The sequence below is a fragment of the Lutjanus erythropterus genome, chromosome 10 (assembly GCF_056507025.1).
Source record: "Lutjanus erythropterus isolate fLutEry1 chromosome 10, fLutEry1.hap2, whole genome shotgun sequence".
NCBI lineage: Eukaryota > Metazoa > Chordata > Actinopteri > Lutjaniformes > Lutjanidae > Lutjanus > Lutjanus erythropterus.
Window position 1 is genome coordinate 13,273,249 of NC_139326.1, and position 27,922 is coordinate 13,301,170.

Here is a 27,922-nt window from a genome sequence, read left to right on the forward strand (position 1 = left end):
GGTGCAAAGAAGACGAAACTTATCTGTCACTGTGGTGGAAAAATGTTCAACACTGTGCCACTTGCCCCTCTAGTGCATCAAGACCATTTGGGCAAAGTTTGACCCGTTTGTACAACTACAAAAGAAAAGAAAAGAAAAGAAAAGAAAATGATGGGGATACTAGAAGTATGAAATACTGGAAATGAATGCAGTTACAGGACCATGAATAAATATGCAGGTTTAAAAATGACATTAAGGGGGTAAAAAAAATGAATCAATGAATTCTGTAAATGAGGAAGAAGCCAAGCGTGAAGTTGGAGCTCAGCCAAAGCTAAATCTGGCTACACGTCTTTTTTCTCTCGCTCTCTGAAGAACTGCTTTATCATTTGCCCCGTCTTCATAAGACGAGACAAAAGGAGCAGGAGACCAAATAAACATGTGCATCCACCTCGCCTCACTCAGATGATATTCAAATCCGCCGAGAAAGTTTCAAAACTCAACCTTTTCTCTAACCTTCAGGTTAGATGATTAGATGATAGATGATTTCAAACAACAAAAAGCGCATGAATGTGAATGCATCATGGTGTCAACAAACAAAACCGAGCTGTTTACCGGCTGAGCTTTGTGTTTGACTTTCCTCCTTCAGGTAAACGTGTTTTCAGAGGCTTTTAACCTTTACATTTCACAAAATGCTCTTAATATCTTGTTTTGTCCTGCTCCCTGCGGGTCAAAGTAACAGTGGAATTAGTTTTCAAACTCTTTTCAGGTGTGAAATAACACAAAGATAATAGCGGCAGGGCAGGGACCTTCATCTGCACTTGAGCCTCAAGAGTCCATTCAAGGTTTTTTTCAACATGTCAACATCAGCAAAGTGATTCAGAGGAGCCCAGTATAGCTGTGTTACATCATTTGTTGAGGATGTTGTCCTTTCTTGAGGTTAGATTATTAAACTGTGACACTGACAAAATTCCCATCAAATCCTCATGATTTTAAAAACTAAGATAAATAAACTTTTTCTGTAACTAAGTTGGGTCAGTTCACCAGTTACCCAGACAGAAGAGTTCTTTTTAGTTTTTAATGTTGTTCAATCAGGTGTTTTCTCACTTTTGAAATGGTGTGAAGCAAATGATACTGAACATTTATTAACAAATGCAGCTGAAACAGCTGTTGGCAAAAGCTGTTCTCCTAAAAACAACAATAGCACAATTAAAAAACAAACATTTCCAGCGATATTTTCTGGGAGGACATCCTGCTGCGTTTTAGAAGTTAGGCAGAAGGTTTTAATTTATTGAACAAAGAGAAAATGAGATGAGTATCTGGTACAGATAATGAATTTCTTTTTAAGAGTAAAATGTGTCAGTATCTATACTCTCTTTATCATTCAAGTTTATAATAATAAAAACATTGATCTGAAGTTCAATTTTGAGTTTGTTTTGTAGGAATAAAATCAATAAATATATAAATTTTATCAATAAAAACTTGTCCTGGAAATAGTTCTGAGCAAAAATATTGATCTGATTTTAATTCCCAGGCTGTTCTGTAAGTAGTTATATAATAAATAATAAACATAACACCTTCTGATCAACCCTCACCACGTTCAGTTTAAACCCTAGCCCATTTCATGCATGGATACAGATACAGATACAGATACAGACATTTCAGTTGGTTGGTTGTTATCTGCAAGCATTGCAGATACCAAATATTACAGGAGTTGGGATCTGAGCAAGAAAAACTGGTCTCTCTAGCAAAGTTTAATTAAAACAACCATTCAAGCAGTAGTTATACGTTGTAAATTAGAGCTTCAGTTTTTGTAGTTTTTGGAGTAACGTAGACAGAGAACAGGTTGCAGTAGGAGAGAATTAAAATTCTACCGAACTGAACACCAAAAGACTGAAAGTGATTTGTGAGTTGATCACCTAAGTGTAAAAAAAAGTGTTGCTCTTTCCGCATCAGTGGAAAATATGAATTATTTACTGAATTACAGTCAAAACAGATATCTTTTATGGCCCTTGGTATTTCCAACTGGTATTACTGTTTTGTCATTGTGGTAAAGACAATAGGTGCTGTGTCAAAATCAAAACTCAAATTTCACCTGCGCCCATCTGAAGTTAAACCATGTACGGCAAACACCTACGACATATATCGACCTGGATATCTGTCTGTGCATATAGACACGTGAGTTGAATGCAAACGTGTCTTCTTGTCTCCTACTGCTTTAAATTATTGGTCTAGCATTGTTCACAGTTAACCTACTCAGACATTACTAAGTTGCTCGACTAGGAGGTGAATAGCACAAACTGTGTGAGTCTCATTACCATCACCTCAATTTAGCAAATGCTATGCTACAAAACGCTTTACAAGGCCAACACACACTCTATTGTTACAGTAAAGTAGCCTCAGTAAACCCCAAAATATTCAAACCAGAAAAGAAATGGCTAGCGTCAGCTTAACTCCGCTTCTGCTTTTCCACTGTAATTAATGTTTCACACAAGTTGGATGTTTGCGGTGCAAGACAAAGCTGAGAGACGGCAGGGAGTAGAAGTATATATACAGTAAACTGTAGCTACACCACATGGAAAGCTAGATAATGACTTTCACTGCATTGAACATTTGACAGATGAATAAATTTACCTACACTTGGAAATGAGGAATGTGATTTATAATCCCACACGGAAACTTGTTGAAGGGTTCACCTCCACCTTCACCACCTGTGACTCCCTCGGGTGTGAATCTTAAACACATCACGATCAGCACAGGTGTCTTAATATAACCTCAGTCAACGTTCCTCCTCCAGCACCAACTGGGCTGTCTGTTCTCTCCATCTATCACAGGAGGAAGCTACAGCTTCTTTTTTTGATTCTTGAGAGTTTCTTGGTGGTGCTACTTATAAATGAGCACGTTTGCTCCAGGCATGCTGCTGGCAAGCTGGGAACTGAACACGAGGTCCATGTTCCAATGATTTGTGTATATTAGCTCACTTGGCTCTACTTGACTTTGCCAGAATTTGTTAACATTTCAATCAGCGAAAACTGCAGCTGAGTTGGATTCATGGACACAGCACTGATGGACAGTCGACCCAGCAGCAACACTGTTCATTTTGGGTAATCTGGAGCATCAGACCTTTCATTGGCGTGCGATCCGACACTTCAAAGCTGCAGAGTAGACAGAATTTTCAAGGCTTGGGCCTCTGCACACGGGCATGGCTTATAATGCAAAATGAAAGACAGAAACACCCAACAGAAGGGGAAAGTGGCAGCTCATACTGTCCTTAAAGAGCCTGGAGAGTAAAGTCTATTGACCCTAATATGAAATATCAGTTCCACTGCAGGTGGAGCTAAAAAAGAGGGACTCAAGAGAAGATTGAGCGAACTCCATTTACCATGGTTCAATTCTCAACTTAATGAGTAAGTTTTCCTACTGTGAGATTTTCGTATGTAGAAACTTTTCTTATCATGAAATACTTTTTAGTCAAATTACCTCAACTAACCTTCACAAAACTTTAAGTTAGTAAAACCTAACCCCAACAGCAGTGTTCTGCAAGAGCTAATTCAAAGCTCAGTTCACAGAGGTTAACAGACTGCTGAAATTTCCAGCTGGGAACTCAGCAACTGCGATTTTTCCAGTCCAAATTGAATGCACCATAACACACGAGAGGTGCAAGAAGATGAAGAGGCAGACTAAGAAGAGGAGACAAGCATATATAATGCAGATCTCTCTGTCCGTTTGTCACTTTTAACAGACTCCAGTCTGCAGTGTAGCCTAGCTCACAGACTTCACGCTGCATGATCAAAGAAAGTTTTTATATTATGTCAACACTTCTTTCCATATTCTTGCTGCTGCAAGTTTGCATCACACTTTTTATACTAGTTGATTAACAACAAACAGATTCACATTTTTTGGTTTCAAAGTGATCCGTCAATCTCACAGCTCACCAGAAGAAAGATCATGTTCATGCGCACAACACTGCCCAGCAGTGTGTTGGTCAGTCCACCACCTTGTTCACTGAAATATCTCAACAAGTATTGAATGGATAATCATGAAATCTTGTTCATAGTCCCCTTAGGATAAACTGACCGTCCTTTTCATCTGGAGACATCACCAGATCAGAGTTTTTATTTGTCCAAAAACCTGTAAAACTAATGGCAGTCACATTCTGATGATCAAGTGTACATTTCTTTGCCATTTTATAGATCAAATTATTAATGGAAAACATATTTCTAAGGAAAGTAAATCATTTAACACGAAAAAGTTTAGCAGTCACCAGTGGGAGCTTCTCAAATGTGAGTCTTTGCTGATTTTCTTTTTTTTTTTTTTTTTTTTACCTCATAGTATCTTTCTTTTGGTTTTTCATTGTGGATCAATTTAAAGCATTCGACAGAAAAAACAGATCAAATGGTCATGAAAATAGCAAACAACCTGAGCCAGTGATGTAGTGATAACAAGGTCAACATCTTAAATCCTCCAGGTACCAGGTAGCCCAACAACAACAGCTGCACTACTTGCAGCTACTTCACAGTCTGCTCCATAAATGGTCACAAAACTTAATTAGATTTGTGATCAGGATACAAATTTCCCTTTTTTTAATCAGCATCAGCTGCTGCAGGCCTGCAGCTATCAAAGCTTTGTCCTGAACAAGACACAGGTGTAATTCTACTCAACAATTTAAATGCTATGCCTTTCAAGAATTATACAAATTCATTTGAAATTAAATGAATCTTGGCTGTCATGTTGTTTAGTGGTAAAAAAAAAAAAAGTATCCTATTTATTCTGTCTCATACAATTAAAATGATAAACCTCTGAAGTTAAATCACTCTGAATTAGACAAATGATGCAAGTATGCAAGTTTTAATTCAAAATAGGGCCTGAGTGATACTTGATTTTTGTGGCTGGCATTGCTTTTTATCGATTTATCTGCCAATATGATCCCTCAAATGTGCTTATCAAACACTTGACAGTGACGATGTGTAATGGAGGCAGGATCTTTTACAGTTTAATAACTTTAGTGTTTTAGTGCTGTGATGTCATTTTGGACAATAAACTTTCACTGGTATTTTAAGTAATTACAAAAAAACGTATAAATAATACTAATTATAATAAACTGAAATAGAAAAATATGAATATATATTAAAACTAAATTCATAAAAATGATCCAGTAAAATCCTACATTATGTTCTGTCCACATATTGGACAACATACTGATACACAACTGCGACAGGTCAATATTGGCTGATAACATAAGTTGACTGATATCAGTCTCTATTCTTGCTTTAGGCCACACTTTATATTAATCTAGTTTAAATTATTCATGTAAGATTTATTGTCAGTAGCTCAAAGAACGTTTGGTCATGGACTCATTTCATGATTAATTTTTAAACTGATTATTATTATAATCATTTATCATTTAATTACACTAATGAATTCTGGCACCTCGGGGCTTACACAAGTCATATTTATTTGTACAATTCACGCAGAGTGAGTCCACAGTAATGTTTGTGTGTGTTTGTGTGTGTTTGCAGTATGCGTCAGTTCTGCTTGTGTTTCCAGTCAAATCCACTAACATGTGCAGCAACAGCAGCAGCGACCATCTGTGAGCTGTCCTCTTCATATCAGCATCACATTAGACTTTTTTTTTTTTAAATAACAGAGACTCTTGACATTTCAGAGACAGCAGCTGGAAGAGATTGGGTGGTGGTGGTGGTGGTGGGGGTTATCACAACCATTAGCCTGTTCATCCAGCTTTCATCCCACCCCCTTCACTCTCGACGTCACCGCATTAAATACGGACGCATCCGGCTGACAATCCTCCACTCGCGCTCTGAGCGGCTGGCTGAGCGCGTCCTGAGTGCCACATGAAGCGCGTCACGGCGGCGCACATGAAACCGGACTGATACTGAGCACCGCGGCGGGACGGAGCTTCACTCTTTATTTTTACTTGACTTTCTCTTTGATCCATATATGTTTCATTCAGAGGAAAGTGGACATTTTTTACTTTTCTTTTCCTCAGAACACCCGTTGTCAACTTGATATAAAATAAACAGGTAAGACACATTTATTTGCGTTATTCACTGTCAAAACAGCACAGAGTGTCAGTCAGCAGGCGCCACAGGTGGACATCTTAAAAACTAAATTTCTCCATTTTTGATCTAGTTCTTAAAGTTTGAATTGGACTCGTTTGATCCAAAACTCATTAACGGACTGATTTAGGCGATCAAAGCGCAGAGTTTTCGGGTCATTGCCCCAGATGAGTCGCGCGTCATGCTTTCCTTTCAGCCAGTTTCCTCCGGTTTGACGCGCAGGTCTCCATTTGGACACAGAAACCTCTTTGTCCAGGAGCAGTCAGTCGTGTTTTTGCGCGCAGTTAGCTGATGTTTGCACCCGAAGACAATCACAATCTGATGCGCAAAGTTCCCAGCAGAGGGGAACAGGCAGAAGCAAAAGAGCCCCTCAAACAGTTTACTTTCCATCCGCGCATGTGGAGAGTAGAGACTGCTACGCGCGCAATCTTGGCACAAAATACATCCAAATATTCTCTGGTGTTTTATCTTCATCCACTCACTTGCTGACGATATAAGTGAATAAAAAATGTCCCCTTAGTGCTTCTGAGGGGAAATCAGTGCTTGTTGCTCATTAAGGACTGGGACATGATGCATGTGGTGAAGTCAGGTAATTTGGTAATTTTTGATAGATTCCCAAGAAAATCAGCTGAAATTCAGGAGACTATGTTACTTTTATAACAGGTTCAGGTAAAATGAGGCAGTCAGTGAATCTTTAAATCCATTTATCTGTTCACCCATCAAAGGTTGTAGGATTCGTCCGAGCTATTCCTCAACGCATCAAAAAGACAGTTGACTGTTGAGTCTCATTCCCAGGATGTAAAATACTGACGTTTTGGGTTGGAAGAGCGTCAGGAGCACAGCAAAATAATGGAGAACATAAGAAGGCACAGGCAGAGGGCAGGTTCTCTGCAGTTACAGACACCACCACACACCTCTAGTGGCTCATGAGTGATGATTCAAAAGGATTATGTTCATAAGTCTATACAGTAATTTTGTTTTGGAAAATGTTTCATAATAAGCCTTTAATTCATTAAATCTTCTTATTTTTCTGTTAATTTATCACAACCTTCATTTTTCTTCTCTACACTGATTATACTTCCTCCAAATTGGCTATTGGTTAATTCTGGACTGTTGTGGACATGGACTGACTACTTCAGCTTTAATATTTGTATTAAAGATTAATACTTTTCACGTAACAAAAATACTAAAGATTATTGTAATGTGACAGAGTGTGCAGTGACGTGTTTGGTGATTGGCTGCTGATGTTTACAGAATTACTTAAAGGAGAAATCTGCAATATATTTACTGTAACAAGCTAAACTAAAATACTCACTTCTCAAACGATAGCTCCAGTGTACTCCTTTGAAATTTATTTTCTGGGCCAGAATGACTGGATGTCTCTTCAGATTTTTTATATGGAGTCTGACCGGCAGTCACTGGACTCCAGCTGCAGACTGTGTATTTTCTTATAATTCCTTTTATTTTCAGGATAAAGGGCTTGACTTTGCATTTACAGGGAACTGACAGCTAAACAGCTGATCAACTCACAATGTAGGAGTCATCTTCGTTTGTGCTCCTACAGTGTTCCTGCAGCCTTGTGAGCCTCCTCAGGTCTGAGAGGAGGCAAGGAGAAACAACTCATTTCAACCAAAGACTACATATTAAGTAGAGCTTCAACTTATTTAATATACCGTCTCTGGCTCCAACTCGCTATTTGGATAGCAGGACTCATTTCTGGACAGCAATTGCTACATATTGCTTTTTTTTTTACACAGATATGTATTGGCCTACATATTAGGGATGAAACAATTACTGCATTTTGTAAAACTCACAGTTAAAACTGTCAAACATCAACCAAAATTAGCAACAGTCTCTGTGACGCAGGCACAGTAGCAACAAGTTTGTTTTGCGTCAAAAACAAACAAATCATCAACATTGCAAAGAACATGTCATTTCAATTCACTGAGTTATTTTTAATATAAAGTTGGTGAAATAATTTCAGCATGTGTATCAGTTCTTTGAGCATTTTCAGCATATTTAAAAAACTCTGCAATAATACTGATGATGGTGATAATATAAAAATCAAACTGTGAAATACTGTGAGAGCATCAGAGAAACATGACATTAACAAGATGATTGTAGCTAACAGAGGGAGATCCTCTCTTTTGCTGTTATTATGAGATTTAGTCACAAGGGAAGTCTCTCAGGCCTGCGGTCCTGCTCAGGGTAATATCAGTCTGATGACTGTTAATGAAATGCGATTATGGTTAGTTAATGACATTAAACTGTCATTGTGGGAAAGGTTAAACTAATCATAATCTCATAAGTCCCTCTAGAGTTTATCCTGCACAGATACCTGTTTGTAGGTCACTAAAGCAAAGATACCGTCTGCCTAAACAAACAAACAAAAAAAAAAAACAACAAAAAAGAGGAAAATTCAATAAAATAGAATAGAATATTTTGTGATTTTTGTTTTCTGGCATTTTCTAACATGGGGTTGTGGACAAAACAAGACATTTGAGGGCATCATCTTATGGGGTTTGTAACATTTTTTCAACATTTTCAGACATTCATGGACCAAACTAATTGATTAATCAAGAAAATTATGGACATAGATAATGAAAGTAATCTGTAGTTTCAGTCCTAATTGTGCAGAACATGGTTTCTATGGGCCATTGAATTATTTGCAGCTCGATCATCTACAACATGATATACATATTGCAGTAATCTGACCTGTGGTAAATCCATTATTACGTCAAAGTTGGTGCAGGATTATGAGCTCCAACACATTGAGCTTGCATGGCTTTTTCCCAGTTCCACCTCCAGACTGATGCTGCCTATGGATTATATGAATATAAAAATATGATTGATTCTGAACAAGTGCGGCAAAGCTTTCAGATTATAGCAAGACCACGGCCATGAATTAGAGTTATTAAGTGTCTCCTGAGAATGTTATTCCTCTCAGGGTAGAAAAGCCTTTGAAAACACCTTCACTGGGTAATAATGATTTCCACTAACACCCTGGATTGACAAATGTTAACTACGCTTTCACATGGATAGGCACATTCTACCAGATAACACAGAGACTGACATTTTGAGAGCGCAAGAATTACCGCAACATACCATATCGATTCATCTCCTGTCAAATAATTGCAATAAAAATTTCCTAGCTGTGGGCGAGAGAGGAACTAATGTCATATCAGCAGTGAACTCAGAAGCAATTCTAATTGCTGAATAAAAACTGATGAGGAGAAAGATACCACCTCTTGTGGTCCAATCACATTATAATGCACATACCATTATTAGCTGTATTGTGCTCTGCAGTACGATTTGATTTGATTAATGTTGTTAGAAATGCATTAAAGGGATAGTTCAGGTTATTTGAAATGGGGTTGTATCAGGTACATATTCATAGTCAGTGTATTAGCACAGTATGCCCCCTACTGCTGTGGACAAAACAAATCAATATCAGTTTAAGTGTACACTATATTCAGAATATGTTCATGACTTTACCTTGTCATCAGGCAGATTTTTTCAAGGGGAAACTGCTGTTGCGTAAACCAAATATCACTCCCTCCAAAGCAACCAGATTCCTATGAGAAAATTTGTAATTTTACCTCGCAGAACACAGGAGTTGCACGGCTACCACTGCCCTGATTATTTACTGTAGCTTGTTTTTTGTTATTGTGTGACTTATGCATTTTGCAAAAGTATTCCCGCACACTTTCTAACTTGCAAAATGTCATTTATTTGTGACAATTCGGTACTAGACCTTCAACACGGTCTAGTACCGAAACGTCACAAATAAATGATATATTGCAAGTTTGACAGTGTGCAGAAGTCCTTTTGCAACTTTTTGGCCTTCTCTCTCCAACACGCCTGTCTTGTCTAGTAGATGTGCAAAGTGTTTCATTGTTCTAGATCGTCTGCATTTTAAAAGGTTTGTTCTGATTCACTGAAGACACACTGTAACACAAACAAACTAATTAGTCAAGGCAGCAGTAGACCAGCAACTACCATCTTCTGCAAGGTAAACAGTTTTTGCCTAAGGAGTTTGGTTTGTTGGGAGAGAACAATATTCGGCTTATATTTCCCATCCTACTTCTCCAAACTGGGGGTGTGCTGACCGCCATCTACTGTAGGTAATACACTGACTATGCATAAGACAAAAACCCAAACTATCCCTTTAATTTAGAAACAATTAGAGAACTAATAGAATATGAGATGCAAGTAGATTTACTGCATTACCTCATAGGGCCAAGCGTTGCCATTTCCCTTTACTCCAAAATCGTCAATATGACACTGTTAATCACTCTAAAATTACAAGTTAGATAACACATAGTAAGCTTTACAGTCACTTTTATCTCACAAATACAACTCATCTATCCATAGGCACACTAACTCTAGATTTGACTTATCTAAACCCATAGGAACACTCAAACTAAGCAAATCCTTTTCCATTTGAATAGAGTTTAAATAGATATAAGGATAGATTAAGCACCAAAATTTAATGATTTAATACTTAATCAGGGCAATGTCATCTGAAACCATCTGTCACCCCAGGTTCAATGCCAGATCTGTCATATCAGGCTAAAGATGAAGAGACAGAGATTAAACAGGGTTGGATCACACAACATGTTGCTCATTACATCTTATTAAATCTGATCCAGAGGACTACTGAGGACCTACCACAAGCCTGGGACAGTTTAGGGTCTACCATTTACTGCCTGCAGTGACTGGTGCATGAGCTTTTGTCCTTCTTTTTGGGAAAATGTGCTTGTCTCTGCAGGAAACCAACACAATTTTGGACACTTATACTTAAGGTCTTTATTGCAGATGACAGTCAGAAAGCAGTCACGAGTCTATAGAGAAATGGTTCACCTTGGATGCTAAAAACAGCTGTCCTGTTTTTGAGGGTACATGAGATTTTTATATTGCCTCCATTTTCTAGATCTTATCTTGCTGCCTGTTGCCCACATGTGCAAAGTTTCCAGGCTGCAACAAAACAAAAAGAAAGTGAATAACACAGAGAAACACCATGAACACACGAGATGCAGCAAGCTTGTTTGGAGTTTCAGAGAAAAATGATTGTGACTGAAATCTCAGAAGGTTTGTAATTTTGAAAATAACTGGGTCTGTCTTCACCTTTCAATTCTCAAGACACAACACCCCGCTTAAAGACGACCAGGACACATCTATGACTCTATGAATAAGTCATTAAAACTACATTATTGGGTGCCCATTTAAATAGCTCTCAAAGTCCATACTTCCTCAGTCTCTCAGCAACACATGCCCCCTATTTGCCCAGTCATGTTTTATTCACACTTATTTTTTATTCAACTTATTCACACCGAGATGGCAGCAGTTTGAAGGCACAAGTTTACCAGCTGTGTGATTTATCACCATCAGTGACATGAGGAAACATTTTCTTCTGTCTAAATGTTGCTATTGTCCTCAAACATCACCACATAAGTAACATCCAATCATGATTTCCATGCAGTTATAATCAGACATAATGAGCAGGACTCATAATGATAATGGCTACATTTATTTGATGCAGATCTCCATTGTATAATTTCACAGGTAGATACTCTCACCACTGTTTATTTGCTGTTGACTTGGAATTAAAACCCACTTTAAAGCACTTGTGCACCTCAGAGACATGTACTGAGGACAGAGATGGTGTTTGCATGTCTGTGCTCATTTTGTTGTCCTCTTGTAAACAGTTACTTTCTTCTGTCTCTGGACTTGTCAAGTTTCCAGGAGAGCTACAGTGGAGTCAGACTGCAGACAAACCTGAGGAAAAGGCAAGGCCATGTAAACGGCTTTTTCAGATTCCTTAAAGAGACTCAGTGTTGACTATTTCAATTTTAGTGGCATTACTGAAAGAAATAAGTCTGCACAGGGCAGCTTGAGTGCTTGATGTTGCAAACCAAACCTTCCAGTAATGACAGAAATGCAATTTAAAAAATAAACTTTCACAGAAGAATTTACTTTGTGGCGTAATGTAAAAATTTCAGTCATTTCATAGGTTCTGGTGCGTATCATTAAAAAGGGAATCTGAAAAGTTATAAAAGGAGATGGCTCCTGAAAATAGTGTACTGTGAGCAGGAGGGGGTAATAGTTAGACTTCAAGACTGCAAAAGATTTATGTATATTTATATTTTTTATGAATCAGTTAGTCTACCCAATATCAAAAATGGTCAAAAGTCACCAGACCCCTAGGGGACACACTGAAATTAGTTGTTTAGTCCAAAAAGCAGTTAAAAATCCATCGGTATTTGATTGAAATTTTGCAATTATTTACAATACACCGTGAACAGGCAGGAGAAAAAGACCTGGAAGCTTATTAAATTTAATTTTCTATGGTCTGACTAATGTATTCATCAACTAATTGCTTTGGCACTTGTCAGATTATTGGAGTCCATGTCAATTGATTGATTCATCTGCAACTATTTTGATAATCGGTTTTCTGGCAAAGATACCAAACATTTCGCCTTTTTAGTTTTTTCAGGTTTTGCTGTGTACAGTATGTATCTTGGGTAACCACAAACTCAATATCTTTGGACAAAACAAGCCACCTGAAGGCGTCAACTCGAGCTTTGAGAAATTGGCAATATCAGCTGTAACAGGAGCAAACTATCCAAATCAAAGAGCAAGGCCTTGCATCTAAACTCACCATTTTGAACTGAAGACAGAAGACAAACCAAAATGCACCACAGTCCTCTTGTTGATTGAGGATGTGTTGTGATTTCAGCATTGTTATCTCTCTGCGTCTAGTTTTCTCTCAAGGGAAAAAAACCAACGTCACTCTGCTGTTGTCACTGCTCTCACTGCACCTGCCCATATGCAGCAAATAAGTAAGCCATTCATTGTCAGGGATCCTAATAAGCAAGTTGGCATAATCATTTAACATTTGGAATTACACTGTTAATGTTCTGAAACATACAGAACGTTTACAGTAAAGAACTGAGGCTGAGGCTGTGACTGTGTCTGCACTGCTGAACTCAACTAGTGTCATTATAATCAATCTAAACACAGATGGAAATGATGGGAATACAACATACTAAACTAAAAATGACTTGCAGTTCTTAAATCTTGTACATGTAACACAAGAGGGGGTCCCTCATAATGACCAATCCATAAGGGTTATCTCCTGAGAATGAGGTCTGCTTTTTAGCGTCTTTTAGTTCGTTGTTTTGTTTTTACTGTTTTTATTAGTTCTTTCTTTCTCATGAATGTCCTTTCCAGTCGCAGCACCCAGCTGTTTTCAGCAAAAATACTCTGATAAACATCAGCGCTACCTACGTGCCCAACAACTAGAGATGTCACAATACCACAAATACCTCTTTTGACAAAGAGAGACACATAAAATAGGATAATTTTTCTATGTGATCTGATATTGTAGTGTTTTAAACATGCTGTATTGAAAAAGTATCAAAGTATCAATACTTTTGACAACCTTACCAGTAACAGACAGTAAACTGACAAAGTAAGCAACTACCTGGTGAATATAGTGGAGATTTTAGTAGCTAAGTAGGCAGAAATCTTCACCAGGAGTTGGTGCAGATCAAACCAGAGCTGAAGGAAAGTTGATATTGTTGATAACCTAAATAGATGACATGTTGATTAGAACTTTTTCAAGTTCTATTGCTGACAATGAAAACTGATTTACACACTGGAGTGAAGTTAAACTTAGTTATACTTAACTCAGTATATTGTTTAAGGTTCACTTGGTTTAATAGTGTTCAAAGTATATCAATATGACTTGAGGTTCAGTTAGCTTTGCACAGAAACAGCCGGTAAAAATGTCATTCAGAGGACTAGTTTTTCCAACTTCGCCTACATTTCAGAGCCTGCACTTTCACATTAGTAATCAGTACTTTTACTAGATTTTTTTTTAACACAAGTATCTGTACGTCTACTTGAGTAAAGAATGGGTGTACATTTGCCAGCCCTCCAGAGCAAAAAACAAATAACCTGAGTGTGACCAAATTTAGACTTTTCATAGTGCCCTCTGCCTGCAGGATGCAAAATTGCTCTGTATTTATTTATTTTTTTTTAATCCAGTGAATGCAGACAAATGCATTGTTGTTCTATGATGCCAATACAATACTTTTTTCTTCCTTCTGTTAACCTTTAAATAGAAAAAATGGGATCTCACACTATGACTACAAAAGTATTATAAAAGCACTAAGAATATTTAATACTCACATACTTATCATGCCATCAATACAAGATTTACCACGTAGTTTTCTGTTGTCTCGTTTTTCAGGTTTAAAATGAATGAAGGACTTGAGAACAACTTGACTCAACTGTATGACAACTGGACATTTTACAACTCCTCCACGGAGTCCATTATACCCAGGAACAACATCACCTATGTTGGATTTTACCTGCACCAGCCGTCCACGGCAGCCATCTTCATCGTGTCCTACCTGCTCATCTTCCTCGTGTGCATGGTGGGAAATGGAGTGGTTTGTTTCATTGTGCTGAGGAGCAAAAACATGCGGACTGTCACCAACTTGTTCATCTTGAACCTCGCTGTGAGTGATCTCCTGGTTGGGATTTTCTGCATGCCCACTACTCTCCTTGACAACATAATTACAGGTGAGCAGGACAGTAGTTACAAGCTTTCAGTGTGTTGTTTTGTGTCAGAACTTTATACTCAAACCTTGGATAAAGATAATCATGATCTCCAGAGGATGAATCCATATGATTTTGGTGACCTCTCATTTATACTCTAGTGCCACAGGTAGGCTGGCATTTGTGGTTTTGAGGGAAAATTCTCAACAGTTATTGCACTGATTGCCATGAAATTTGGTAAAGACGTTTAAGTCCCACTGTCCCACACATAATAAACAAATTAATTTAATGCTAAAATGGTATGCTAACGTGCAACAAAACCTTGTCCTAAGATTGATTAATTGAAATTAGCAGATATTCTGTTCCAAAAATCAGGAAGTAATGAAGGTTTTGATCAAAACCAACTGGGTGGCAGCGTTACTTTTCAGCTCGAATGCCATGGAAACACAAAAACGCCTAAAATGGGAAAGAGCTGCAACTCACAAACAAAAATAGGCTCAACAAGAAATCAGAGTGATTTTTTTACTGGCTGCCAAAAGCAAAAGAAAACAAAAGTAAAGGGATCACTGCAATGTAGAAAGAACTGTAACAAGAATCCTGATTCCTGGACATGTGTCTTGTCCGTGGGTGACTATCTCTTTGGTTAGTTGTAAGGATCGCTGTCAAGTCCAGCTGCCTTTAATTTAAGCAGATAATTGAATGTTTTACCCCAGGATTCACAGTGCCCCTGCTAAAGACAGCCATGTTTCAGGCTGCTTTCTCATTCAGTCTGCAGGTAAAATCTCACGGCAGGGATTACATGTGAGTCAGACAAAATCATAAGAATTTTATTGTTTGCTTTGTGTGAAGGGAGGTAGCAATTAACCAGGCAGCGAGAAAGTGAGGGATGATTTACAAAGTCGAGCTGTGTCTGATGAGCTGAGCCTGTGATATCATCAGTGCTGTACAGAAAATAAACAGTTGAAATTTTCCTCTGGTGCCACCTTCGATTTCACAGCGCTGCTAGCCCTAATGCTCCCTAATCCCTAATCACTGACATTATTCCACTCACAACAGGGCTGCCTTTGTTGTTCAGTTTAGATTTGCAGTAATGTGGACCACTAAGGTGTGCATGGCTGTCCCACGCAGCATGAACCTCGTTAGGATCACGGGGTGACCTGTTGTTTTCTGAACAGTCTCTGGCGATCAAAGGTAAAGAAGGCTCAGGAGAGTTGACACTGTGACTCATCATGGAGGCGACAGTCTTCTCAGCGTGCATGAATAAGACCAGAGCTTTTTACACGTTCTGCTGATTTGACTTGACAGTTGGCTGTCAGCGAGACAAATCTCACATGTTCTGTGTTCTATGTTTGTACGTTGTATGTTATATGCCTATGAATCACGTTTGATCTTAAATTGGATGCACGATGGAAACTTGCAATTAGCATATGGGAACGCCCCTGTAAATCCATATAAAGGCAGCAGTCAAAGGTGCTGTGTGCAAAACCTTTTAACAGGCATGGAGCATGATTGGAGATGTGTCTCTGTCAGGATGAAGCACTGCTAACTCCAGAACTGACATGTCGCAGTGCTTCAGTGTGCAGCGTTTCTGCCGTAAGAGAAAAAAATCCACAGAAAAGTTTCACATGACAAACAGTAATGCACTACGATCTTTACAATATGAACTGCATTTAACCAGTTGTGTGTTGTGTTGTATATATATTTTGGGGGGCTTTTATACTTCTATTCATAAAAAAGTGAATTTAAATACTTTCAAATTAATCTGAATAGTGTTGCAAACACAGCATGTGTCTGCTTAAAGGTCCCATGGGTGCTAGAGCCTGTCAGTGCAGAAACTGTCAAACAGAAATCAGGAGGGCATCGAAGTGAAGAGGAGTGCAAGACGTCTTCTGAAGAACTGGGATTTTATATTGACACAGTAGGCTTCATCACAAATGAATTGCATGTTTCTTTACTTCAGGGTTCCTACATCTTTTCTACATCTAGTCATATTCAAGCCCTCAAGAGTTTGAGGTGCATTTTCAGTATTTTCATAGTGAATTTTGAATATTTCAAGGTGCTGTGGTAAAGCAGGACCTCAGTTTCCAAACTTGTTTTGTTCTTTTTGTTACTCTTTCATACCATTTTCAAGAATGAACACTTCCTGACGGGACATGATGCAGCACTTAAAGAACATTTTCAAATGCAAATTTACAATGGCAAAAATCCTCTGGAATCTGCAGGTCTGGTCACTTTGTTACTCTACACTTTTCCTCACGCAAAGTATGTTACTGTGCTACCAAACACAAAGAAAAAGAAAGAAGCAATCAAACGGACATAAATGTGTAAAAATAGCACTTATAAAGGAACACAGAACATGCATTTAGTTTCTTGTTGGAGAGGGATGCACTTACAGCTTCAAGGATATTTCTGTCAAGATGGATGCACTTACTGTGTCGATGAGCTGTCTGCAAAATTATTGCAATGTGATTTAATGTAATGTAATGCATAGTTTGAAGAGAACAGCACACTGCAAATCAGAAAAAAGGAAAAACTGAGATCCCCCTCCATTCAAAAATGGAGGCCTATTTCTTATTGTTGCTTCACTTGGATGTCGGCCCCCTCACTGTGCAGAATGATGTTTGTACAGAGTAGTAGAAGGTTTTCATCTGCTGAAGGAGGAAATATTCTAATCCCTACAGATTATTCTGTACTTCAATGCAAAATGTACGAAAAATGTGATGTGGAAACTTGAAAACTCCAGCATGCACTGACAGACATTGGAGACATCTTGTGTCTTGTTAAAAACCAAACAAACTGCATATTAATGCATTTTGGATTTTGCTGTCCATGCACTCTTTCTCTTATGAAAGCCCATTTCTGCTAATTTGATGAAAAAATAATATCCTGCAAGCTATTGAAATAAGAAACTCAAAATAATGAGTTAGAATGTCAAAAATAATGACTTAGTATCTCAAAAAATGAGGAACTCCCAAAATAAAACAATATAGTATACAAGCACAGTGGCAGTAAACAACATAACAAGAAGGAAATCACATGTGTTTCCTCTGAGACAAACAACAGCATTGTCCTGGGAACAGAGTAACGAGCTGCACGTTGTACAGAAAGGTTTAAAAGTGAGAAAGAAGGATTTTATTTCATATGGTGGGTAACAGGCAAAAAGTAACAGAGTAACAGAGAAAATGATGCTTGGAAAAAAGGGGTCAAGTTGAGTCAGGCTGCAGTTTGCAAAAAGGGCGCATGAAAGGCTCAGACAGCAGGAGGTGAAAAGACTCGCTGCTGTCACAAAAATGAAACTGAAGTCGCTCAGCTGTAACACGGGCCGCTGCGTCAATCAGAAACTGAGCAGAGCTCCTCCCCTCTCTACCAGCATCCATACCAGGGAGCTTTGTGATGATGACAGCCTCATGCTGTGCAGTGCTTTTCAGCAGCAGGGAGTCTGAAACTTAGACAACCAAAGACATTTGACCGAGTGATGAATCACTTCAACAGGACAGGGATGCTGAGTGTACAGCTGGATACTAGACAGAGGGCCTCTATCAGTCATGTGACATGTGTCCCTCTGCCTCTGCGTGTATTTATGTTGTTAATCAAAGCCCAAGATGTGATCAGTCACACACAGCATTATGTGCATCGTTCTTTCACTTTGTGTTCGGGTGCAGTGACATGAGCTGCTTGCACAACCTCCGCGTGCTGTTAAGATGGACAACTAACAATCTGCTGTCTCTCAAAGAAAGCTTTCATCTAATGTACCATTAGGATGTTTTCAGGACGTAATGCTAAATTGAAGATGATGGACGTTTTGTGATCTGCATTGTTACTTACTGGCCTCCAGCAATTTGTGAACCACATGAAAGAAGCATCACGAGGAGATGAAAGTGAAAAGTGTTGACAATGGATAAAAATGGTATCCATATCTACTCAACACTTTTATCAAGATATTGTGGTTAATGGAACATATCAAACTGCACAACTTCTGCTAGATTAAACAATAACACATTAGCTGTTTTGCAATCATGTTAATTTATTAGTGCTTCAAACTGTTTTTTTTTTTTTGAGGATATAAATATAACGGCTAAGAAAAGACTTGGAAGAATGTAATAAGTTTTTGTTACAAAATGTTTAAATGGTTTATGGTTTATGTATTGTTTTGTCTATATTACAGACCGATGGTATCATGATGGGTTTATTTAAGCTACATATTCTCTGTATAATGATTCCGACCAAACTCAAATCATATATTCTAAATAGTTTTCTTTAAACAGTAAACAGCTGCATTTTTCTATGAATGATTTAATTGAATGATGTAATCGTGTAGTAGGACCTGATTGGTCTAGAGAGTTCTCAGATTTTTGCTTTTGTTGTAGTTTAGTTTTATGTGAAACCGCTCAGTGAAATACACTTCTTATCTCACCCAATATATGTCACCAGTACCAATTTTGCTGCTACTTGTAAACTGTCTTACCAGAAGTGGTTTATTCTGTGAATCCTGGTCCTTTTTATCCAGTAAGCAAAAGAACAAGTAAGACCAGCTGTTGTGTGACCACATCCTGGTATAACCCTGGACCAACATTAGCTTTTGGAGGGAGCAAGTTATGAGTTATAAGTAATTTCTATCTCACCATAGACTGCAGATCATACTTTTTCCTATATTACATCCCATGGTGGTCAACCAGAAGGGGTGGGACTTTGGCTCTGCAGCGCAAGGTGCAATAGCTTTGTTATTTGACAGAAGCCAGACAGTTCTGCTCTGTGATCCTCTTGCTGGTGTGTGTGTGTCGTTGCTGTATGTAAATGTACTTGATAGATCTGCCCTGAAGGTAACTTCATAGATACATTTGAAAAAGAAATGGTCAAACTGCAGGAGTTCATTTGCAACATTGTGTAACTATGACTAGCACCCAGCAGCGAGCGTGCTCAGACCAAACAAACAAAAACAAATGTTGAACTGTGCCAGTACAGCATACCTGGCTGTTGAGCCAACCCAAATAACCGCAGGGGAAATTCTGTCACCGCGACAGTCATGGACTGAACCACTGAATATGTCATAGGAATAAATAGGTTTTATAGTGATAGGGCAATGAAAAAAGCAATAAAAATAAAATGTATAAAAAAGAAAGAAATGTGACATCAACCCAATGCCTGTGGGTTGTGATATCTGACATGTACTTGGTAAGCAGCTAAAGATCTGTCAGAGCTTAAGGCCATATAATTAGTGTTTTCTACTCGCACCGAAGATAAGATATTTTTGAATCCAGCTCTGCACTGCTGGTTTCAATTTGGACAAGGAATGAAGAAGCTGCTTGCATTCCAACATAGTAGAGACAAAAGGAAAAAAAGTGCTGCATGTTCCTTAAAGAAGAAAAAAGAAGTGAAAGCGTAAACAGCACTATAAGAAAATAACCAGGGAGCAAATGTTTCAGTTCATTGTTACATTTACCATTCTATACATGCATTGTCCCACCTCTTCAAGGCTGTCTATGACTTTCTATGAATGTTGGTCATAGAGATAGTGAGTTGAGTTTGATGCCAACGCAACATCACATAATTTATATCAAGCACTGTATAAAATCGTACAAAACATGATTTCTCCATCTGAAAGCTTCTGATTGGATATGCTTGATAGGTCAGTAGTGACCGGGGTTAAAGCTCAAATAAGCTGTAGAGCGGGAAAATGTCACATCAGGGCAGTGGAAACCAAAATAGTATGGCTGTTAGCTTCAGCGTCATCACTTTCTCCTTTGGAAAACAAGAGCTGAAGCCGACACAAAGCAATTACTCCACTTATCTAAAGTAGACAACCTAACACAGTTTGATTACCAACGCAGAGGTATTGGTAGTTAACTCAGGGGGTTTAAAGTGTAAGTGACAAATTGCACTTTTCTTGAGATGGCTACTTTCTTATGGTATATTCATTCTGATCTTATAATCTCAGAAAAGTCAAGCCACTAGCAAAACTTTGTTCTAGAAAAACGCCTTTCTTTTTTGTTGTGTTGCATCATGGCAGTTGGCAAGAGAGACTCACAAGAGACACTCAAAAAAGGTCAAAATTGGAGCAGCAGAGGCCAAGACATTCTGTACGTGACTGCCCCCAGCCCATGTCAAGACTTAAAACCCAAAAGGCGCTGGAAAATACAACAGCTACCTCTGGCCTAACCGTAACCTCTGAATCAACACCCCAGACTCCTCAGCAGAGGAAAAACACTTCTGAAGTTTCAGTCAGTGATTCCATTTCAGACATCACTGAGCAAGCCTGAATGCAAAATGAATGAAACTTAGACTCCGACCTGTCTTGTAAATGCCCACTTCTTTCAAACTCCACACCTCCAGTTGGTAAGGTAGATTTACTGTTAAAAAAATCAGCCTAAGGTTCAAGTAGAGATATAATCAGGATTATAGTTTTATACTTAGAAGACATATAATTATAATAATATATAATAATAATAATATATTAACTTGAGCTTTATTGGTAAAATTGCTGAGTAAGCCTTTAAAATTCCCTGAGTTTCAAATTTCATCTCCTTAGTTTCTATCTCACTCATACAATTAACAACCACAAGAACGCTTCATATCTCCAGTCGACCTTTATTCTAAAAGAGTGAGATGATCAAGCACAAGTCCATGTCACAGAGGCTGAGGGTTAGACTGATGACAGTCTGCAGTCTGTGATTATTTTGAGTCAGCCATAATAAGACACCACAATGTCAGCACCTCTGCTCCTTGTCAAGAGCAGCCCTGATTTAGTACCACGAAGAAAGAGATTGTTTCCCCTCAGGACACTAGGATGTATTATGGCAAATCCCTTCAACTCCTCCTGTGCGCCGCTGTGGTTGTGAATCCGTTTCAATCTAAATTCATACATGATCTGCTGCTCCGTCTTAACGTGTTGTCTTAGCGGTAAATCAGCTCAATGCATCTCTACTCAACAGGATGGCCTTTTGGAAGCCTGGTCTGCAAAATGAGCGGCATGGTTCAAGGGATCTCCGTGTCAGCATCCGTCTTCACTCTGGTCGCTATTGCTGTTGACAGGTATGGTGGCTGTTTTTCAATACTACTGCTACATACATATAACAGTACATTTCCTTCGCCCAGCAACTTTTATGCTTGAATTACGCCTCAAAAAAGTTGTATGCTACAGTAAAACGGATAAAACCAGAAACCAATCAGAGAGCACAAAGGCTGCACTGTCCTGTTAATATATGCAGTGTTTCCCATTAATTATCAAGAATGTGGCAGCTTGCCACAGTCTAATTTGTCTTGCCACAGTTTCATAATGAACCAAAAATATTTTATTACCCACCCATTTATTTTATCCATACAAAAGAATGATGCAATCTGCAATTGACTAATGGACCACTAAGATAAGAATTAGAATTAAAATGGTGAAACGAGAAATAAATCGTGAAATACATAGTTACACTCATTCTGTTAAACACTGACACTTCTCTAAACTAAGGCAAAATGGACAGGAATGGATTATATATGTACATATTCTGATAAATATGTGACAGAGTTCTCATTTAAAGAGCCTTAAAGCAGCTACAAAAAACAAAACTTTAATTTTGTACTGTTTTTGGACAGGGCTGTACTGAAGCTGTGTTCATTGCCATGGTATTCAAACAGTTGCTGGTGTTTTGCCAGTCTGTGTCAAGCTTGTGCTGAAGTTGCTGCTGTTGGTTCTAAGCGGTCCACGCTGTGCACCTGCCTGCTTCTCTGGTGCAGCAGGTGCAGCTACCTCAGACTCATTTCTCCCCTACTGCCTCTGTTGTCTCTCTGACCACCGTTCAATGCAAGCTGGTCATAGACCAACAAAACTCCGGCAGCAGGACCTGGACGCTGATGCTAGGAAGCACAGTTCAGCTGTAGCCAGCAGAGCCAGGGAGAGGGGGAGAGAAGGTGGAAGGTGGACTATTGCACACAATGTTTCTGTATGTCAAGAGAAGTGTAACACTTCCTCTCATGCACAGCAGTGAACAATGTGCTTCAGTTCAGAGCTCAGCCACACATTTCTCCATTCAACTAAGTCATGCCTACTTTGCATGAGAAAATGGAAACATATGTAGGCTCCTCTGGTCTGCATGTCGTAAATAATTTCTTCTGATTTTGAGGGGACAAACAAATGAGCAGGACTGTACAGCTCTCCCATCATCTGGTGCTTGTCTTTTGGATGATAGTGCTTATCGAGATGACAACAGTTGCGTGTTAATCCTGCTAATCACTCCTTTGGAGGAGGCTGCAGAATCACACAGAGGAGAGATACAGCTTGTTGCTCACACTACAGCCCCGGGAACACGCACATCCAGTGGAGTTACAACAGCTCTTCAATCTTAAAAAATGAGAGAGCTGGTATTTTATCATTGCCCCGTCCTCAGACATTAGACATGCAGTGACGTCGCTCTGTCACAAATTCACTGGAGGGCGTCTACGCCTCTGGAAAGGACAGACCGTGTTTGAAACGCTTTGACATCCGAAAGTCACCATCAGAGACATGATTAGAATGAGATTTGAAAGGGTGAGGAGATAAAGAGTCCTCTTGTCTGCCCTTTTAGCTATTGTGTTCATGCAAAGATAACTGCTGTATTTATCCTAATATGACCTCATTGCTGTCATACCATTATGGATTATATCATTATTTTAAATGGGATGTTGGGAAGACAAAAGTTTGATAGTGACCAGAAAATCCCCATCCTTTCCTTTATATCCTAAAGTCAACATTGACTTCAATAATAAACTGAAGCAAAAAAAAGTTGTCTATTTCCACTTTAAGAAATCCTCATTTTATGGCCGCTGCCCGCATGCTGTAGAATAATGACAACATCTGTGTGTAGAGTGGTTCTCTATAAGCCTTGTTTTCACTATTCAACTCAGTCCAGAGGGAACGATTTTTCCCAGGAAAATGTCTAATAGACTATTATTATTATTACAGACTGTTATTGAATATATTCACACTTTTTCTCCATTTTGTTTCCTGCATTCGGGTGACATTTAAAGAATGAAAACAACAAAATAAATGCACATTGTTTGGCAAACAGATGTTTGCAGATGACCTATAAGTGACACTTACCAACTGGGAATTGAATTGAGAACAATTATGCAGAAAATGAATATTTTAGAAATGATTTTTTTAAGGTTATGTTAGTAAATTTCATTCCCCTTTCCTTTAAAGCTTTCCATAAGAAATAGTAATTCTTCTTTCCAGGATATCTGAAATTCGCTTATATTTCCTTCTGTTGGTACTCTCCATTTCCTTCTCTGTCTCTCACTCACTGAGGAGACAGAGGGGGACAAGATGTTATAGCATAGTCATGTCTAGAAGGGAACCCTAGATGCGTGAAACTCAATTTGTACCCTCAGTTTTGCACGTTGCACATTCTAATTATGTTTTTAAAATGTAACAACGCCGTGGTCGAGGTCTGGGTAGGTTTAGGAACAGAAAACACCTGTTTGGGGTTTGTGGAAACTGATCATGCTTGCAGCATCTTTGGCATATAAAATCATGAAGTAGATTACCCAAAGAGTTAAAAAAAAAATGTAAGCGTAGAGAAATCAATCAGGCCACAAGCTGCCCTCATAAATCTTGATGCCAGGTGTGTATGGCCAGATGCACATGTGCATACATAAAATTAGGATTACTGTGTGTGCAACCAGCATGAATGTTAATGTGTCTTTCCATATGATATGAGCATACTCAGTACAATGTGCCATCTAAATCATACAGTCAAGGATATTACAAGCATAAGATGCATGTAACAAGGATAATGCCTGTCCAGATGTGTCCTGTGCTAAGATAAATTCATTACATGTAATTCATGCCCACATACAATTGAAAGACTAAGTGTATTTTCTCTTGCTGTCCTCTGACTAACCCTCCGCTCATATCCACAAAAAGAGACGTCTAAGTTAATTACACATTCTTAATGCAACCATTATGAGAATACACATACAAGAGCATACAAATATATATAACTATCTCAGGTCAGCATATAGAAACCACCTTCAAACACCAAATACAACCATTCAGAATCAGTTTCTTGGTCTAGATGTCTCTACATGCCTCTTAAACTAACAATCACAAGATTCTTTCTCAGTGAGAGCTGGACTCTGTCCACCTCCACCTTTAATGGTAAATGGACTGAATTCATATAATACTTCTCTGGTTTTCTGACCACTTAAAGTGCTTTACCACACATGGCACATTCTACCATTCACATACGTTTGTACAGAGGTTGCCAAGCAAGGTGCCTCTGTTCCTCAGGACCTAAGCATTCACACACACAGCGGGCTATGCTTTCGGGGGTAATTTTGGGTTCAGCATCAAGGATACTCTGACATGTGGACTCAAGGGAGCCAGGGATCGATTTGCTTATCTTCTGGTTACACAACCCTGCTAAGCTTTAAAGATTTCCATCCCCTCTGCAAAAAGTGGCAAATCTATATTCAAATCAAGTGTTTTTTTCATCTGTGTCTGTGCACATGACATACCTGCAGCTGCTTCAGAGTCTGCCAATAACTTTGTTCAGCTGAGTTAGGCTTGGCGTGGTATTACAAGGGTTTCATGTTATGACTTTCCATGCCTTCAAAAATTTGTCCGTGAATAAAAGCTCCAGCTGCAGGAGAGCTCCTGAGTCTGTGTTGTTTTACAACTGTGGTAACAGCATTGCTATGACTATCTCTCTGCTTACGTTGTTGGAGTAATATCAGGAGTGGATCGAGAATTATATTACTGTTTTACATAAGACCATATACTCTGGTTAAATGTCAGGAATATATGGTGGTGTCAAAACAGATACAACCTAAGCCTAAACTGAGTTTTACAGCTACATACATTTTGGATAGATTTTTGAGCAAGGAAATAATCAGATGATATAAACTTTTTGAGCTCCCCTTTGACATACTGCACACTGCATGCAAAAAATTGCATGGGATCAGCATAAAGTGGGCACATCTGTAAAGGAGACACTCTTGGGTATCCAAAGAACTCATTTTCATTCAGATGTATTTAGGTGAGAGGTATCTCTCTCTCAAAATGTAGCCTTGTAGTGTTTTTTAGCCCCCTTCCCAACGAGCTAGCCAGACATGGTTATCTAGTTTCATATGATACCACCATTTTCACTCGAGCTTTAAAGGCCCGAGCTACAGCCTCAGAGAGAGAGTAACGTAACTACATGCATCTTCCTTATCCAGTCTTTTTTTTTAATCCTTTTGCAGATTCAGATGCATTGTCTACCCATTCAAGCAGAAGCTGACCCTATCCACAGCCACCTTGATAATAGTCATTATCTGGGTTCTGGCCATATCCATCATGTGTCCCTCTGGGGTGATGCTACAAGTGACCAAGGAGCAAACCATCCGGGTGTTACTGGGCTACGACAACAAAACAACCCCGTTTTATTGGTGCAGAGAGAACTGGCCGAACCAGGAGATGAGGAAGATTTACACCACTGTCCTGTTTGCAAATATCTACCTTGCTCCTCTTTCCCTCATCGTGATCATGTACGCCAGGATTGGCATTACGCTTTTCAAAACAGCGGTCCCAACGGGCGGAAAGCCGGGTCACGACAATCGCCACACTGTGTCAAAGAAAAAGCAAAGGGTGATTAAAATGCTTTTAATCGTTGCTTTGCTTTTCATCATTTCCTGGCTGCCTCTGTGGACTCTCATGATGCTGAGTGATTATGCCAGCCTGACCGAGCAACAGTACAGAATCATCAACATTTACATTTACCCCTTTGCCCACTGGCTAGCCTTCTTCAACAGCAGTGTCAACCCCATCATCTACGGTTTCTTCAATGAGAATTTCCATAGAGGATTTCAAGCTGTGTTCAAGTTCAGCTTATGCACAGCAGATGGACAGCGGAGGAAAACCTACTCACACAGGCTGCAGGGAAACTCTGTGCTCCCAGCTAACAATGCACAAACCTCTCTGGAGCCTATTTCTCTCAACAGCCTGGATAAGAACACTTCCAGGCGACTCAACCACGTCACCGAACAGGACTTGGTCATGGAGGACCTGGAGAAGGCATCTTGCAGCAGTGGTGGTGTGACAGCAGTGTCTATTTGAGGGGACACAGACATTCTTCTAGGTGATAAGCAAAGGTTTAATGAAAATTGCCTCCATCATTCAAACTCACGTCCTCCACTGAGCGTAAGTAAACCGCAAGGCTCACCTGAATATCCTGCCAAAAACAAGAAAAAGGACAAAACTGGAGAAAATATAGAGCAGTAATTTGTCCTTTTGATTGCCCTGCAACACTTACAAACAATTAGCGCAGCAAGTGTATTGTTTCAGGAGCAAACCCTGAACAGGTCATAATGTTTGCTCCTGACACAAATGTCTGAAATGAAAAAATATGCTTATTTTGGCCATTAATCTTTACTTATCACCTTTAAGGCTCTCAAAGTATGTTGCACATATTGTGCGATGTTAAAAATGGAAGCAGGTTGTGCTGTTGGAATTGTAGTTGTCAACAAAAGGAACACAAATCTTGCTGTCTAATAATTAATCAGCTGGGATGGGTTGGTATTGCATTGATAACAGGCTACTGTCCTGCTCTATGACATACCTTGTGAAATTTCTATGTATAAATGTATAAAGATGCATCAAACATGTATGTACTGTGATGTTTGCAGGGCAGATTTCAAAACTAAAGTCATTTAATGTTGTTGTAGACTGGCACAATAGATGGAACAAACTTCTACCCTGTCTTCAAATACTTTTGATTCTCAATAGAAGTGAATATACTGAAGTACTTTCAAACCTTGAATAGCGAAACCTCTGTGGCCTGTGAAATTAAGTCTTGTCACCAAATTTAGAAAGGCTTTCTATATATATATATATATATATATATATATATGTATATATATATATATATATATATAAAACAAAGCGCTGTACACATTTCAAAACACATCTTAGAAGTCAAAGCACTGGAACATCAAATCAAAGGGTTCAGTGCCGTGCCAAAATGATGGTCAGCAGCACAATGGCTTTTACACACATGACTGTTTTTATATTTTAGAGAAGAAAACTCTGCAGAGAGATGCTGTACTTCAAAAACAATCAAGGCTTTTACTTTGTAGATCATTGACTCAGCAGCTTGTCTAACCATAGACAATGAGCCAGCTTATCTCTGACAAATGAAAAGATTTCAGTCCTGAAAGTCCATTTGAAAAAATCATACTTTTTTAGTTCACTGGAGATGATATGATAGAACTCTGCAAGGTCACTCAATCTTAAGTGAGCTTGAAAATGTAATTATTGTATAACTTCTTAGGTCTCAATTATGCTCTATGTTAGAAAC

The 27,922-nt window shown here is 38.8% G+C and overlaps 1 protein-coding gene across 1 annotated transcript; it reads left to right on the top strand.

Annotated features, from left to right (window-relative positions):
- The first annotated feature begins 5,684 nt into the window (after positions 1-5,684).
- On the top strand, positions 5,685-27,420 carry npffr2a (neuropeptide FF receptor 2a). The gene is made up of 4 exons (XM_084729480.1): positions 5,685-6,017; positions 14,311-14,645; positions 21,551-21,650; positions 25,830-27,420. The coding sequence occupies exons 2-4, from the start codon at positions 14,318-14,320 to the stop codon at positions 26,680-26,682; spliced, it is 1,281 nt and encodes a 426-aa protein (XP_084585606.1). The 5' UTR covers positions 5,685-6,017; positions 14,311-14,317; the 3' UTR covers positions 26,683-27,420.
- Positions 27,421-27,922: the final 502 nt, after the last annotated feature.

Excerpts from the sequence above, each read along its gene's own strand:
- npffr2a (XM_084729480.1), top strand. The coding sequence starts at position 14,318 with ATGAATGAAGGACTTGAGAACAACTTGACTCAACTGTATGACAACTGG. Across the intron at positions 14,646-21,550 it reads CCTTGACAACATAATTACAG|GATGGCCTTTTGGAAGCCTG; the intron begins GTGAGCAGGACA and ends TCTACTCAACAG. Across the intron at positions 21,651-25,829 it reads GTCGCTATTGCTGTTGACAG|ATTCAGATGCATTGTCTACC; the intron begins GTATGGTGGCTG and ends ATCCTTTTGCAG.